This window comes from Cataglyphis hispanica, chromosome 17, assembly GCF_021464435.1.
Source record: "Cataglyphis hispanica isolate Lineage 1 chromosome 17, ULB_Chis1_1.0, whole genome shotgun sequence".
Taxonomy (NCBI): domain Eukaryota; kingdom Metazoa; phylum Arthropoda; class Insecta; order Hymenoptera; family Formicidae; genus Cataglyphis; species Cataglyphis hispanica.
The window spans coordinates 648,535-666,054 of NC_065970.1; the positions used below are offsets into that span (position 1 = coordinate 648,535).

The 17,520-nt window shown below is 35.8% G+C and overlaps 1 protein-coding gene across 6 annotated transcripts in view; it reads left to right on the plus strand.

Moving 5' to 3' along the window:
- Positions 1–16,306, plus strand: part of LOC126856087 (alpha-catulin) — a 51,580-nt gene extending 35,274 nt beyond the window's left edge. For 3 of the 6 annotated variants that reach the window (XM_050604273.1, XM_050604275.1, XM_050604274.1), the window contains 7 exons: positions 169–417; positions 836–995; positions 1,078–1,196; positions 1,304–1,633; positions 4,332–4,538; positions 5,109–5,606; positions 6,698–6,826. In XM_050604273.1, coding sequence (XP_050460230.1) covers positions 169–417; positions 836–995; positions 1,078–1,196; positions 1,304–1,633; positions 4,332–4,538; positions 5,109–5,498 — 1,455 coding nt within the window. In that variant the 3' untranslated portion in view covers positions 5,499–5,606; positions 6,698–6,826. Of the gene's footprint in view, positions 1–168; positions 418–835; positions 996–1,077; positions 1,197–1,303; positions 1,634–4,331; positions 4,539–4,731; positions 4,837–5,108; positions 5,607–6,697 lie in introns of those variants that run through there. The other 3 variants (XM_050604278.1, XM_050604276.1, XM_050604279.1) reach the window with 3 other exon arrangements.
- Positions 16,307–17,520: the final 1,214 nt, after the last annotated feature.

Sequence of the window (17,520 nt, forward strand, 5' to 3'; positions counted from 1 at the left end):
GGAGTGGAAATTATTTTTTTTTTTTTTTACCTCGGAAATTAATGTATAATAAATCCTATTCATTAAACGTAATCGAAAAATTTGAGTAGCAATTCGAGGGTAAAAAATATTGCCTAACGAGTTAAACGATATATAAGGTATGAAACGATAGACATCGTGTTCCGTCAGAATTACGAGGGCGGGGGTTCACCGAGCTCCGAGATGGAACAAGCGGTGATGGGTGTGCTGCGAGCGACCAGAGATCTCCGCCAGCAGCTCAGCGCGACGACGATGGAACAAGCCGGCGATCTTGGCCAAGTGACAAAAGCCGGCCAGGAGCTCGTGTCAACGATCAGAAATCTCGCGTTGGCCAATGACATCGAACGTCTGCAGGAGAGCAGCGACAGGTTCCACGAGTACATCGAACACATTCTCGAAGTAAGCTCTGCCAGACGCGGCGTCCACGTGTTCTTTCACGTGCGCTTTAAGTCTAACGTCAAATCGAAAATAATATTCTTTTCGAGAAATATTTTTCATTATTGCAAATTCTTCTCAAATGCATGCATTCTGGCGCGTAAATATTGATTTATTAGATGCCAGTGATTGCCATTTATCATTTCTTTAAATTAATTATATAGCACCTGATTGGATTTATTCCACGCTTAACTTTAAGTGAATAAGCTCGCGTAGTTCATTAATCATATCCGACATTAACGATAAATGTTCGTCGCTTTAAAGTTATATTTCATAATACAATGTACGCGAAAAATCGATTGATGATTATTTCTTTATTAATATACTACGAATAGAATTCTTTATTTTGAAGCCATGTACTATTTTTTTTTTCTTTTTACAGGTATGTAAGCTTCTGAGACACGTTGCGCTTTCGGAATCGTTGCAAGTGTCGGCCAAGTTTACGGAAATCAATTTGAGAATATATGGTCCTCAAGTCGTAACGGCTGCGCACACGCTAGCTAGGCATCCCACAAGTAAGATTGCCAAGGAAAATCTCGAAGGTGAGTTATTTAAATGCTTCAATATTTTACTGAATTTGCAACGATTATTTATCGATAATCCATATTTGTTTACATTTTGTAGTATTCGCTGACATGTGGCAGTGGCTCATGACTGACGTGACGACGGTAGCGAAAGACGTCCTGGAACTCAGTCAATGTCGGCCAGAGAAGCAAGTTTACATGTCCTTGCCACGACCAGGAGTACGTAAACAAGTGTCTCGAAACAAATATATATATATATATATATATTTGTTTATATATATACGAACAGATGCATAATGAATAATCATCGATACGGTTTATTTTAGAAACATGGTACGACGAGCAAACCATTGAAACCAGTGCGATTGGATAGCGAGGAGCAGGCGAAGATAGCCAAGGCGGGTCTCGAGATGAAACTAATCACTTCGGAGATGGACGCCGAGACGGAAAAATGGCAAGAGAGCGGAAGCGCTCTGGAAGAGAACAACGATATTGTGAAGCGGGCAAAGAACATGTCATCGATGGCATTCTCGATGTATCAGTTTACTCGAGGCGAAGGCGCATTGAAGACCACCCAGGATCTGTTCACTCAAGCTGAGTATTTCGCCGAGGAGGCGAACAGATTGTACAAGGTTGTGAGACAATTCAGTTACCAGGTATGTGGCAATCGGCTAACATAGCCAACTGTAGATCGAAAGAGAGATGACACACATTTTTCTAATTGGACTGATGTTGATATATATCAAGATCTATCACCTTTACTTCTATAATCATTCTTTTACCATTTATTTATTATACGGACTCTATATTGGACTTGATTCCGAGTTTCTTAATATCCTCGCTATATTGGAAATCTTTTTACTTATACATTACGCTATTGAGTTTCGTTTCTTCGTAAGTCGCAATGTCGAAGCTGCATCGAGTCTGCCGATTAAAAATTTACTCAATTAAATGTCATCACCATTACGCCAAATATTCATTTTGGAGATGCTACTAATTATTGCTACTTTAATATTCGATAATAGAAATCTCATTGTAGAAATGCAAGTATTCGTGTAGCGCTTATTTTACAATGTAAAAGTAGGGTAATACGCCGATATATCGATATTACGTGATTTTAGTTGTTAAAGCTTCATTTCTGAAAGCTTCGAGAAACACAATAGCAATATCGCAATGATACATATTTCGCGATTTTTTTGGCAGATATAAATAACAGAAACTAATAATAACAAAAAATTGAAATATTTCAAGAAATATTAAAAACGGAAAATGTCAATCATATGTAGCAGTATTTTCGCATTACAGACCAGTAACTTCCAGACCAGAAGTAGCTTCGACACGCGTTATTAGCATTAGATATGTTCGAATTAACACGTTTGCTATCCATTTTTGAACCCCTTCTCCTTTCCCCTCCTAGCTAGGTCAAATATATATAGTCACCTGAAACCAATTTGATCTTTCTATTACTCTTTTCAAGAGAAACAACAAAACGCTAACCTTGTAATATATTCTGTATTATACAACCCTTTTTTATACCCTCGCTCTTGAATGCCTCCATCCAGGTAACTTTTTCTCTCTTTACTTTAGACCCTTTTTGGACTAATAGATATCACACACTTTCGCCTTATACAAATCATTCTCATTGCCATGTATATATGTATGTATATGTATATATATATATATATATATATATATATATATATATATATCACTGTCTCTACGTCATTTACTGTTTCGCTGTTATTGAACTGAATGTTTTGTCATTACATTTGTATATATTATCTCTCTGTATACGTACATATTGTTATGCAACATCGCACGTAGACTCTCCTACTGATCATTATAAATAACATAGAGAATCTATCATTTTATTTCTTAAAATGTAAAAAAATAAAAAGTAATATGTTAAGAAGATGAGTATAATAATTGAGAATAATATATTCAAATAATTAACAATTATAAAAAGATTATGATTTATCATTTCAAACTATAATGTGTGACTGATTTGTATTAATACGAAAATCATGTTTACAAGATAAAATGACAGTGAACCTTTCTATTTGTAATATTTTACGTGATTCAATAAATTTTCCGGAAATCGATGTAACTATCGCGTACATCATGTCATTTGAACTGTCATAATGAACGTTTATGATTATGTTAGCGAATCTATTCTGTGTACATTTATACGACTTTTGTGTACGATTAGTAAGGTGTGTTTTAGATGCTACGGGAATGCTTCCGTCTATGGACGACGTCTATGTGCATTGTGGTCCCTCTCCTTCCACTATCTGGGGCATGAGTATTATGTCTCGAAATTTTTGCTAGTTTCCAGCATTGCGTTCTATTAAACGATAACATATAATCGTTAAAAAATGTCTATTATGATTAAAAATTCTAAAACATTTCACCATTACTCGGATATTTAAAGATAAACTTGAAAGAATTAAAATTTAAAAAGTTTGTTCATTTTTTTCTCGGATATATATTTTTAGTTAATATGTCTGATAAAAAAAAATTCATGTAAAGGAAGCTTGCAAAAATAATAAGGTCTGTACTATTTCACTGTCACTTCACACAGTCACTCTGATCTATCTTGAGCAACTTTTCATATTTTGTTAAAAGTCTTGCATTGTGTTCTACTAGGACCAATAGAAGATCTTCATTCTTTTAACTTTATAGATGCGAATTTCCAAGTATTTACAATACATATACTACAAAGTATTTATTATTAGTTATACAATAAACTGCAAATATTAGAATCAAGCATTGCTTTACAGAATCTCTAAGAAATGCATTATATATTAAATATATGACCAGTAGTAATATCGCAAGGTAAATACATTCAGATTTTCAACGATATTACATATATATATATATATATATATATACTTACTTATTTTATATATTATTCTTATTTTAGAATAACATTATAAAAATCAACATAAAGGTCGAAAGTTATTACATAAATTTATATATTTTATAAATAGATATTTATAAATATTTTAATGGGAATTTTTCTTGAAAGAAAGAATAATTTTTATAAATATATAATGTATCAACAATATATAAAATTAATCAAGATGTTTGTTAATTTTATTCTTTTCGATCGATATACTATTATTATAAAATTATTAACTTATTAACTTATCCATATTTTAAAATATTTTAAAATTTATAATTAATAAATAACAAATGATTAATTGTTATATTCTAATTATTTACATAATATTTTAATTATATATATTATCGATTACTGATATTTTTCGGGATCGTCGAAAATTGAATGCAAACAAATTTGCCTTGCGACACGGACGAAGACATAAGATTGTATACAATGTTATATGGGTGCAGGTACCAGGTGGACCGCATAAGAAAGAACTCCTGGAAAATCTGGATCGAGTGCCGACTTACGTTCAGCAATTACAATTCACCGTGAAGAATCCTACCGTCGGCAAAGCCGCCACATTTACAAAAGTTGACAATGTCATACAAGAAACGAAAAATCTCATGAATGTAATCTCGAAGGTGGTCACAACATGTTTCGTCTGCGCCACAAAGGTAAGTCATGGCAATATTCGATCGACTTGTTTTTATTATTAGATAAACAAAGATATATGATAATTTTCTTTATGACTGAGGTTGCCTGTATTAAATGTTTTTGATATTTAGATATTTTCATTCCAAATACTTTAATATCGCGCTTCTTAAAAATGTCAAAGAACATTCTATTGTACAAATTGTATATTTACAGGTAGCTTTAGCCTCCCGGAAAATCATCTAATGATAATAGAAAAATAAAAATTATGTTTAAAAATTATTATATTTTATACGACACGAATATATATTTTTGAAAGATTGTATGAAATTCTCTCCCTATCGATTCTATGCGAATATTTGTTACGTGAGAATGTTTATTGTCACATTGACATTAAACATTATGTCGTCTCCATTTTTACAGAACCAGATGATTTTTATAGATTCGATCTTCCATATTGCGATAGAATATGCTCACTTTCGAGGACATATTCGCGAAGAATCTGTAGAATCGAAGTCGCAGATTCCCCGCGTTCGCGCTAAAAATCAAGTGTGTGTACATCTATCTCCTTCCGTTCTCTATTCATCGCCTAGCACAATCTCGTGATGCCGCAATACATGGAGTTCAGCCCGACGACGGTACCCGGCCAGGCCGAAGAGGATTGTTTGTATCCAATTAGCCCGCAGTTGTTACCTTCTACAAGCCCTTACGTGCAACCTCATCCGCTCACGTCCGCGCAATTTCACAGTATCCTGAAACCGTCCCCCGGTCTAAGCCCGTCGTCCCTGTCACTCTTCGGTCCCTCCATAAATCCCAGTTCGTGTCAAAATTCCGGCTCCTTCGTACATCCATCCATCCTATCTACGCTCACGACGCCCGGATCGCAGCAGCCGCCCTACTGCCTGCAGAATCTGCAGCTCCTGCAGCTGCAGCTGCACCACGCACAGCTGCAGCACTTAAGACACGCGACGCTACCGAGATAGTAGCAATAATCACGTCGTGCTGTAGCACGTGACACGTGGCACTCGTCCATGAAAACGTTTCACGCGCACGCACGCATACATCGAGAACACTATACGTTCTTCGTACAGGTTCGACCTTGGTTTCATTTTTTATTTTGCTTTGTATTTCATTAACATCACGGAAGATCGAATCGTCGTAATTTCGGCGAATAATGATATAATTATCCTTGACAAAAAAATTTCTTTCTCGTCGAGTTTCAAAATGCAAAAAAAATTATAAAATTTTTTATATTATATTCTTAAGTAACTGTAACTATTTGCAATACTTATTCAAAAATTTTATCGAAATTATGACGATACGATCCGTTGCCTTTTAGTTTGTCGTTTTGCGGCTTATTATTTTTTACGTAAGTCTTATCATAGCTGACCTTATTTGTGGCTTTTTTGAAATTTTCCCCTTTGGTTGCTATATAACCGGCGTGCTATATCAATTTCATCTCGATCTAATAATACACAGCGCGACCCCCCCGTGACAAGCTATCTATCCAACAATACGACCATATAATAATAATCGATTTTAATTAATCCTTTTCAGCTACCTTTACAGGAATGGCTACACTGTATCTCGTAATGAATTCTATAATTTTTTTCCAATAATTTCAGATACTCTGACAAATAAATATCTTCAATAAGGAAATAAAAAAATTTTTATATTTCTGTTTAACAAGCAAAAATTCTTTAAAAAGATATTAAAATTAAAACGTTAAAATTTTTGACATTTTTTACGTTAAAACTTTTAATTAGATTAAAAGTACTAACTTGTTCCTTTGTCAGAGTATGCGATATACTTTTTATAACTAGATCGCAAACAAACTCGCCATGTATGACGGCAAGAGCATAACAATGTCACAACACGTGACATCCTCTCAAGAATATATATATATATATATATATATATATATATATATATATATATATATATAATCCGAATGCTAAGACAATAACTTGAAGCGTAAAATTAGCCTTCGGTCAAAAGCTCGTCGGAAAATCGAATCGGAAAATTCGGTCCTTGAGAAATACGTTACATTTCTCGCACGATAGATTTTCGACGAGCTTTCGCTCGATCAATTCGCCCACCCAGAAAAATCCGCGAGACCCCGCCGGGGCTCGCTTCGTCCACAACGTATAATAACACCTTGTCTCTTCCTACATCTTTTCAGTACAACCTGGATTTCCGAGGTCTGTCGGCGCGCGGGGCCGGCGGCTCGCCGTACAGGGGCGGAGAGGGCGGGGGAGCTGACGGCGACGGTGGCGGAGTTGGCGCCGACGGCAGCAAGACGGGCTCCGTCCCCGGCAGCGACCCGTCCGTCTGACAGTTTGGGATGGCCCGACGGGCCAAGGGGGACGCTCGCCGCACCCGGGTTTCCTTTCTGCTTTTCTAGGGAGAACCTCCTCGCCTGCCCCATCAACGGAGCGCGTACACGTCGACCGGAAGTCGCGGGACCGCCGCCGCCGTTACTGTCATATCGGCGACGAAGTCCCGCGTCGGCCGTGTGTCGAAGTTATGTAGTATCTTATTCGGAGGTGCCTCGCCTGGCCGGGACATACTCGTAGCCGCTATCGGCGATTTATTGCGCGTATTAACGGTACTCGAAAGCTGAAGAACGGGTGAAGAGAGTAGCGTTCCTCTGGACGCCCTGATGATTTGTCGACGAGAATGGATTTCAATCAAAATGCCTTTGCGACGCTAATGTAAAGCGATCGCAAGTGTTAATTGTACGAGAGAGACATTGCTGGTCTCGAAATGTTAGAATTTGCTCAGCCACGCTGACACCCTCACGTTTCGCGATCAGGAATCGCAGGACTTAATCTCATTGTCAGTATTGATTAATGGCTCAAAAAGATGGTAAATATGCTTAAAATATTATGCAACGGTTCGATGTGCTTGGACAATCGCTTGACGATACAATATAGGAAGATGCTTGGCTATGTCGACGTGTACGTTTCGCTAGATCATTTTATCGCGCGTACTTTCTGGTTTCTAACAATGAGAGAAACAAATTTATACGCCGCTGTTTGTCTCAGATGCGAGCGCGTTTTTACTCGAAAGCGGACGAGCTTGGGAGCACTTACATATTTAACACGGTCGAGTTCCGTCACGCTTGACGACCGAGGAAAAGCGAAGAGTTAAGCCGAGCTGGCATCACATGGAGTCGAGTGCGAAAGTGGCGGATGAAAAATGTGCGCGTCTATATGATTTGCGAAATTGTTTGCTTTGATACTCCAATCATCTGATCATTTTAATCGCAGCCATAAATTTGCTAAAAATATAGAACAAAAACCGCTTTTGCGCGAGCAATGAAATTCTTTTATTCATCTTAGCGTAACCGAATTACGTCCTTCAGCGATAAAGTTTCTCAAAATGAGGATACAATTAAACACCTGCGGCGGCGTTACAATTTCACCGCAGCTGCGTCAATAACATGTTTCACTTTCGCGTTGTTACTCTTGATTTTAAGAGATTCTCTAATTAAATCACAAAATTATAAAATTAAATACCAACCCATGATTTTGAACTATGAACTGAGACAGCTTATTTAATTCGTAGTACGTTTTATTACGATGTTAAAACGTCGGATATACTTCCGGTGTATAAAGACGCGAACACGGAGTTTCGAGAAAAAAAAACTTTTCCGCCGACATATGGCTGCGCACAAAACAAATTGTTCTTCCATATCGAGAAGTTGGTGCAACGACAATAATTAACAAATGTCGATCGCAGTGCCTTTTTTTAGGTGTGAAAACTTTGTCGAAACTTTTGCCGAGATCAACCTCGGCTTCCGTGTTACGCCAACTTCGGTGAATAGATTTCGCACAGGATCGCATTACACATATAGTTACAAGAAGGATAACTCGCGCATACATACATATACATATATGCATACATCTGCATAATTGTAGCGCGTGAAACGTAAAAACGTACTGTGCAAAAATTTAAAAAGCTCTCCGCTCGAAAGCAAGCGGATGAAAAGCAGCGTTTAAAAAAAAAAAAAAAACTTTTGAAAAACCACGCGCCGACGAACGGCTTTCCCCTCTTTTGCATTATACTCCATTCGCCAACTAATTAGAGAAATTTGAACGATGGCAGTCTAAAGTTTATACGAATCCCACCCGTGTAAGAGATACTTTCCCTACACATTCGTTAACGCATCTCTTCTAACACCTGCCATTCTTCAGATTTCTCACATCGTGCTATTGACAGCTCCACACATAATAAAAAAATATGATCTTTGAGCATTGACTTTGCAGTCAAGAATCGTTTTGGGCGAAAAAAAAAAAAGAAATAATCGCAGCAAGAGACCGCTGCAGTATTCACGAAACGAAATAACGATACTTATAACCGATTAATTAATCGAGAAATAGATGAAAAGACACTCGTGGGGCAGGAGGTGGTCTATCGAGGGTAACCTGGGGGCGGCAACAGGGCGGTCAGGGACGTACTTTGTGGCAAAGACACACATATTCACTAACCATTCGAGATTGCATGCTTGCAGTATCAGCCTAATTTCCGCCGCTCGTACGAAACAGACTGTCCGATTTGACATTTGTTGTCGCGAAATAATGCGAAATATTTCACTCGCGAGAGAAACCGCAGCCGAATTCTCTCCAAGATCGTTCTTAAATCGGATATTTCTGACGCATTGCGATTGCACATATCGCTATCAAGAAGCTCCTTCTCGATGCCACAAAAAGAAATTAAACAATGATAATGATCATGCAGAATCATCTTTAAGATCGTTATGAGTCTTTCACGGAAGAAATTCAAATCTAAATAGAGTTTATTGAACGCGATTTTGAATCGTACAATGTATGTGAATTAACGACGAGAATAATAATATGCGCTCACAAAGAACAGCTCGAGTACATTTTCTTTTTTTTATATTTACAGACTATTCCACGTTCCGCGTTCAGAACGAATTTCTGGCGATGAATAATAGAACTCGATTCGAATCAGGGAAGTGAATTGCAATCTGGTGATTGTAATCTTCGAGTTCTCTTCGTGAGCGCGAATATATAACGAATCTCTGGAGAGATATCGGATTGTTCGAATGTGCGGAATCGAAATTAAATTAAATATGATTTTCTCGAACCGACAAAATAGGTGCTACATAGAGAAATACTTTTCTTCACGGTTTCTTCTCGATGTAAAGCAAGATTCACGAGGAGACACGAGGAAATCTGTCAAACAATATTGTCCTGTCTACTACACAATATATGACCGCGTGTTTCTCGGGCGTGACATCCCGTGGCAATGATAACATCGGCATTTGTTATCATTGTTACGTGCCTTCTCGAAAAAAAAAAAAATATATATATATATATATGATTTGATCGCGTCGAATTGATCGCGAGAACTGATCGCATTGCTGGTAACGAGATAAAACGTGAGTAAGCGATTAATATATAATGTATAATCTCTAGCGATAACCTAGTATTATTAATGTTAAAGCAACAACGTCTGTACATACAACGTTTAAACGTACGCAAAAAAAAAATACGTTGACCATTCGTGCATTTCACACGTATGTACCTACGAGTAGGTGCACGAAAGAGAACACCGTTCTGCGTGTGTGTATTATACAGAGTTGACACAAAAAAAAGAAAAAAAAAATAATTATTTCACGACGCGAGAGCGCGAGTTTCCGTCGCGATCGCTCGCGTCATCGATTTAACGCTAGAACGCCCGTGCTTTCCTACATTTCTCTTAACTTTCCCAGAATTTATCCGTCAAAGTATTATTCTATTGTCCAATGATATATACTTTTGCGAAACTCTCCGAGTTTATATAACTAAAGTGCTTATAAATGGTGACAACTGCAAATAATAATTATTAAATTTTTAATCGTCGATGGTAGATGCATCTTTAGGCGTTTTAGCACTGAATTTTATTAAGCGAAAAAAATAGCTAGAAAACAGCAACGGCACCTCGCATGGATCGACCGAGATATTCTCACGAGTTCCTAGAGTAGTGATATTAAGGATCGTTGCTGTCAAAGCGCGATTGAAGGAGGACGAATCTGCGAATCGAAATCTCGCGGATCCGACAGAGAAATAATAATTTGCACATTACAACCGCGACAGGTATACACGAATATATTCACGCAACAACACTTTTGTACAGACTCTGTATCATACGTTATCGCTCGGTCTTTGAATTACTTAGAATTTAGGATATACATATGTTCGTTAAGATATAGTACGGTAAGTTTAAATTTTTTTGTATAAAACGGCACAAATATTTTCTATGGGGAAACGGGGGCGAGTTCGATCGTAAGTGTTGAGTTTCTATTATTATTATAATTATTATTGCCCACTATGATCTCCATTATCTCGCGCAGAGTAGATGATTATCACACTAATTAATCGCGCAGAAGAGAAATAAGCTCACGGAAATATATATATATATCGTTAAGTATATGTACCTATACAATTTCTACGCAATAATATACAATGTGGTAGTACTTTATCATGAATACTTTATAAGCACGACAGAGACGAGGGTAGCGTTAATAGTACATTCGTATCATACAAACATATTCGCGAAGAAACAAAATAATAATATTATTAATATTATTAATTATAAATTATATTTTCTCTCGTGCTAGTTTTATGAATCGGTTGCTGATTTTCGCATCGAGATAATTAGTTAGATCTACTCGCATGAGAATGTGATATTAATTTGACGATAGATAAAATTAAAAGAGTGTGTAAAATCGCGAGCAAAATCCCCATGATTTCAAGCTCGATTACCTTTGCGTGAACACGTTGGAAAAATCACGGTGTTAGAAGGGATTGTTAATAGTCTAGACGTGTATGTTGTTCCCCAAAGATAATTTGACGCATTTAATATAATTCTTATTGAGAGATTAAAAATAAAATTAAATTAAAATTCCTTATAAAATTCATTAATTTCTTATGAAATTCTTCTTCTTTATCTCCGTTTCTGTATTACCAGTGTCTCGAATTATCTGTATAACTACAATCGCGAATCCATTTTCTCCTATAATTCTACCTCAATTTTCGGGATTAGGTACTTTAAATTTCTTCGAAAAATTATTCATGATATACGTATGCGCATACTCGTCTCACGTGCGCCCCTAGATATAAAGGATATGCCAAAACTGTTGCGCTTTGTTTTACCTGTGATCAATTTGAAAGAATTGTGAGAAAAGATGGCTTTTGAAATATATGACTGAGAAAGAAGCAACTTTAAATTAATTAAAATATGCGTCATTGGAAAAAAAAAAAAGAAACAGTGCAATAGTTTTGGAATAACCTACATGTAACGAACAAAAATGATAAAGAAAAGAAATCCAATAACACCAAGAAGAATTTTTGTTCTTCAACGCGTACGTTTCGATAAAAAAAATATTTAGTGAAACAAACATATGATAAAGATGTATTGCATATTGTTTTCAAACGATCAACGCGACACTTTTCAGCAGGACATTTTTTTTCTGTTAGTACCTATGTCCGCAAAAAGAATTTTTTTACGCAACTACACATTAAAAAAAAAAAAGAAAAAATATCCATACAACTTTTGGTTTGTGGTTCTTTGTGCAAATAATATGATCTTGGACACCAGAAATATTTATATAATAATATTGATAACTACAAATGATAAGATTAATAATGATAATTAATTAAATATAATTAATTAATAATAATATTAATAAGCCATAGTGCAAATCTCGATAACGATACACATACATATACATATATCGATAGTAACGACTGTTATATTAGTTGGACTATTTCGTGCCTGTGGTCGAGTATTATCGTGTTACGGAAATATACCTGTAATTTGTTCATCAGCAAAGTCTTAGTTGATAAACGTAAAAAGTAAAATTCGTAATATATATATATATATATATATATATATATATATATATATATATATATATATATATATATATATACATATATATTATATATATGCAGCCTTGCAAAATGTATTTGAATAGGGAAAATATAAGCGTAGGGGCGGTCGTGCAAATGTTTAAGAAAACATTTTACAACGGTGACTTTACCATTTTGTACAATCTAGTGGATTAAAATGTGTACTTCGTACTTGTGTGCGCCTCGTACTTTTCAAATTCAGCGCTCAGAGCATTCTTAACATCTCATTAATTATCTCGTTAATTAGTTAGACAACATCAATGACAATAATTTCAGCTAATTACTTGCACGTCGGTCCTCAAGCGCCGCTTTATTTATTTTGTCGTTATTATTGATAATGAAACGGTAATAGTCGTTTCGAGATTAAAAACTTTCAAATTAACATTCTATTCATATTCATTCTAGGAATAATTAAGAATGTAAAAATCAATTAAATGTAAACGGCAGATTCTGCGTAATTTAGTATAATTATTTTTTGCGAATTACTATAAATATAATGAATGAACCATTTTCTCCGATACTTATCGCTCTTTTAATTTTTTGGTTTTTTTTTCCGACGTCTTGCATCACAATAGCGAATCGGTGACCTCATTAAATGCAAAATGTATCAATATGAGCTTATAGTAATTTAATATTTTCCTAAGGACGCCACACAATTGTTCTACTATAACAAAAGTTACTATAAAAAAAATGTGAAATGTGTAAAATTGCACGAACATTCTACCTTTGAGAAGTATAATACAAAGTGCAAGGCCAGTGCAAATTATTGTCAAGAAATAAAATTTAAAGTCGTCTATATATTTTACTATCGTGGCTACACGCGCGCGATTAATCGATACTAATATGATCGCGCACAATTATAAATTCACGTATATCTAAATGCAATTATCAAATACGATACTTTATAGAAAAACGATTCATCGCACTCTCGATACTCGTGATAATCTATTATCCACTAGATGGTCAATTCAATGCGATCTAAACGTATACGTCGCTATCGATTTTTCCCTCGTAGAGTACAGCTAATATAAAACTGTAATCTCTCTCTTGGATTTTTTCAAACACTTCGCCAAATGTTCTTTCATATTCAATGTCTATTTCGTAATTTGAACGTATGAAATCAATTAATACACGTAATTATACAATATATGGTAGCGCGCAGCTGCGACGGCTAGTAATGATGACGAGATGCTAAATACGCGATAAATCGCTCATTTGGTAAATGTCTCGTGAATTCATTCGTGAAACGAATTAATATAAACATAAAAAAGAAGAGAAAATTTTATGAAAATCCGATTTGTTAAATTTATTAATTTACATACACGGAATTATTTAATACGCGAATCATAATTCGCTACCGTGGTATTCTAATAATATATTCAAAAAAACTATTGTATTTTATATAAAAAATTTTATTTTATATTTTAATTGTATTTTCTTTCATATTAAAAATGTAATATATGATTACTAATGTAATATGTTAAAACAAAATATTATAGAAACTATGCGCAAATGTAATTTGTCATCTTGTGTTTTCGTTTTACCGAATAACTCGATAAAAAAATACCAAGTTTAAAGATATCTATTTGATAAAGTTAGCGAGCATGAAAAGTGGAAAACGCGTTTTCTCACGGCATCCGCCTGTTGGCAGATATCTCTCGTGGGGTAACTTGATCCACGACGAGATCTTTAGTTGGGTGCAGCGACGTGATACCGCGGACTTTCCTTCGAATAAACCTCGTCGTCGTCTGCACCGTCGCACGCGATAACAAATCTTCCATTTCGAGAAACTTACATTTAGATGATTTTTCAATGAACGAAACAAAAAAAAAACAGGAGTCTCTTGATATGAATTTATATACATATTAAACAAAGTGTCCTAGTCTATATAGCACGAGTACAGCCTTGTGAGACAAAAATGGAATCACGACGATTAAGGGGGAGGGAGGGGGTGAATGAATTAAAACGACTAAATCATATGACTGATACTACCGAAAAGAATTTTGACCGATGAGTAATAAGATACGTTGCCGGTGTATATTAAAATTTATTAGACGAGACTTATTAGACGCGCTTAGATACTCTCACGCGTAATAACGGTGTCATATTTTTGCGAGAATAACGTATCTAGAACTGAGGAAGAACACAGGCATTAACTGAAATCGATTAATCACGAAATCGACGACGGAATCAAAGAACAGAATTACCGGAGATTGTGTCAGCGGGGGATAAATTTGTATCGCAATAATGACATTTTTACGACCGCGCGTTTAACGTCTAGAAATATAATCATAAATATATCGATTAAAAATATAGATTGACGGAATCTCGTTGCTTACTGATTAGAATTTTGGACGTTGGACGATTCGAAGAATTCTTCCCTTTTTTATCGTGATTCTAAAATGAACCTCGCCAGCGGGATCGTCTTACGGTATTAAATATGAAAAATACCGCTTACGGGGTTGTGATTTAAACAAATATTTAATTTTATTGCAGAAATAAATAAAAGATTTTTTGACCCCAAATTTGCAATATCGCGTATCTCTACTAATATAATTACGCGCGATATATATTTTCCTGTACAATATAAATTTTAAACTCCTCTCACTTTTCTCTCAAGCATTTATTAAAAAAGATTATGTCGCCCTATTCGAAAAGGAGCTACTCGAAATGCAGTCGGTACGATACATATCTACATGTCTTGTGTCTGTTGATATTTGTCGAGACGAGTATCAAATGTCACATTAATACCCACAAATAAAATCCCATCTAATAATTTACATATATCCTCCCGATGTTTGTACGCGTCTCTGGATACCATCTCGAAATCGTTAAAAGAAATCTCAATTTCTGACTCTTATACATATACGTATACTCACATACGAGCACACACAACATTCTTATACGAAACGTTAAAAATACGTAAACAGAACATAATTGCAATTGACTCGTCCTAGGTTTCCTTACCTTCATCGTCGTACAATCGTCGTGAGTGCCAAATGGACAGGTCGCACAATATTTATTACACCAGATATAGGCTCATTAATAAAATGTAACATTATTTCGCACATTCGTTGCTAATTAACGCATTCGCGGGCAAAGCGATGTCTCTCAAACAATCAAAATAACATTTCATTATAATATTTAGATTATCGGTATAAAAAATTAATTTATTAAATATTAAAAAAAAAAAAAACTACTGATTTATTCAATAATTTATTTATATCCATATATACACAATTATTATTATATTTATTATTTTACTGAGTCTCTGGGTATAAAAATTTTTTTATCTTTCGAATTGATCTATGAATCGGTCCTAAGTAACATAAAGAGAGCACAATCGCATTGTCGGCGAACGCATCGAGTGCGTTAAACTTTGGTAATGTATACGGTCTTCCCATCAATGTGTGTGTGTGTGTGTGTGCTTAATGTTTCTACGAACTTTCTTAAAAGCGATTTTAGCCGCGAAGGCGCGCGCGCATAGGCGGGCGCGTAAGTAACGGCAAAATTTCTATGAAAATATGTATTTCGGTATGCGATTTATCTCTCTCACACACACAAAGGTAGGTTCAGATGCTTCGCAGTGTAAACGACAAAAAAAAAAAAATTGAAGAAGACAAAACGCTTACCTACCTATACATATACATATATCAATAATTGTCATTAATTGATCGATATATCGATAATGAAGCGTTTCATTTATAATGAAAGACAAAAAGTACCGATTTAGAACACAATTATAGCGTATAGGTAGATTTCGTACTTCGTATTTAATGATATTATTGAAAAATCATTATATATCGAGTATATTATATGTACTGGAAGCTCTGAAGGCAAGAATGAAAATAAACTATTGTACCCCCGAAGCATGTCAAGTGTTGCTGCTCACTCACCCTTATGGGGTCCCATACGTATCCTTGCTGCAGTGAACCAGTCCACCTTTCGTCGAGAATCCGATTTTTGCGATGTCCCTCCAATGTGTCTCCGCCTTGCCACAATCGATGTAGAGATGACTTGTAATGTCCCCGATATTAATTAACCCGACACTCCCGGCATTAATTCGAAATTCGCGCGACGTTAAAGCCGAATGCGAACGTTAACGTGTCAATATGACATTAAATATTCTCAGAAAAGTTTTAAACGTTCGGCGACGTTTTTGTAACGGTCAGTGCGGATCGCTCAATTTCAGAGCCGTATAAAAATCTTTGGCGATTTATATTACTAGCGTGCATCCAGCACTCTCGACACTCGCCCGATATATTAATTCGGCACTGCCGATTATCTCGTTCGCGCTCGCGATTCACTTTCGATGAGAAAAGAACGCGGTGCAGCCTCAATTTTCGCGTTACATCGTAACGGACAAATAGATATAAAGAATTGATTTCGTCATCCATCATGGCGACAAAATTTGAATTTGCTTGAGATATATACCGGTTCTCGCAAACAGAGATATCCTCGCAGGTGCAAAATTGCTACAAATTGGCACTCGCCCGACGTTAACTCGGCACTCCCGACACTCGTTCGTACTTGCGAATCACTTTCGGCGGAAAAAAGACGCGAGAAAATCAGGATCTACGATCGATCGAAGCGTCCACGACCGCGGCGTAAAACGGAGAGAAGGAGCGTGCGCATGCGCATTTCGGAGTCAACCACCAGCGCTAATTGCGGAGTAATCGAAAAATAATTACGTCTGCGAAGTACGCGCCCTATTCAGCGATACAGATGCTTCGGATAATTTGATTGACCAATCAGGACGAAGCTTTCTTTTTCTCGATTGAATCAAATTGAAGTTGCGAAGCATATATAATGTCAAGTGGAGTGCATTTTTAGAACAAATTCTTTCATATCCTTAACGGAATTTTTACGTAACACTAATTTCCGTCTTTAATGTTAATTTTTTAATATATTTGTCGGACATATATTTTATTTATATGAGAAATATTAAGCGCGTAAAACATTACGTTAACATGTTACCAATTAATTCCTCAAAATGCAAATGATTTACCGAAAGAATTTTTCTATGTTGCTTTTAATAAATGATCGAACTCAAGCACGGAAGCAGACAAATTTTTCCAATAGA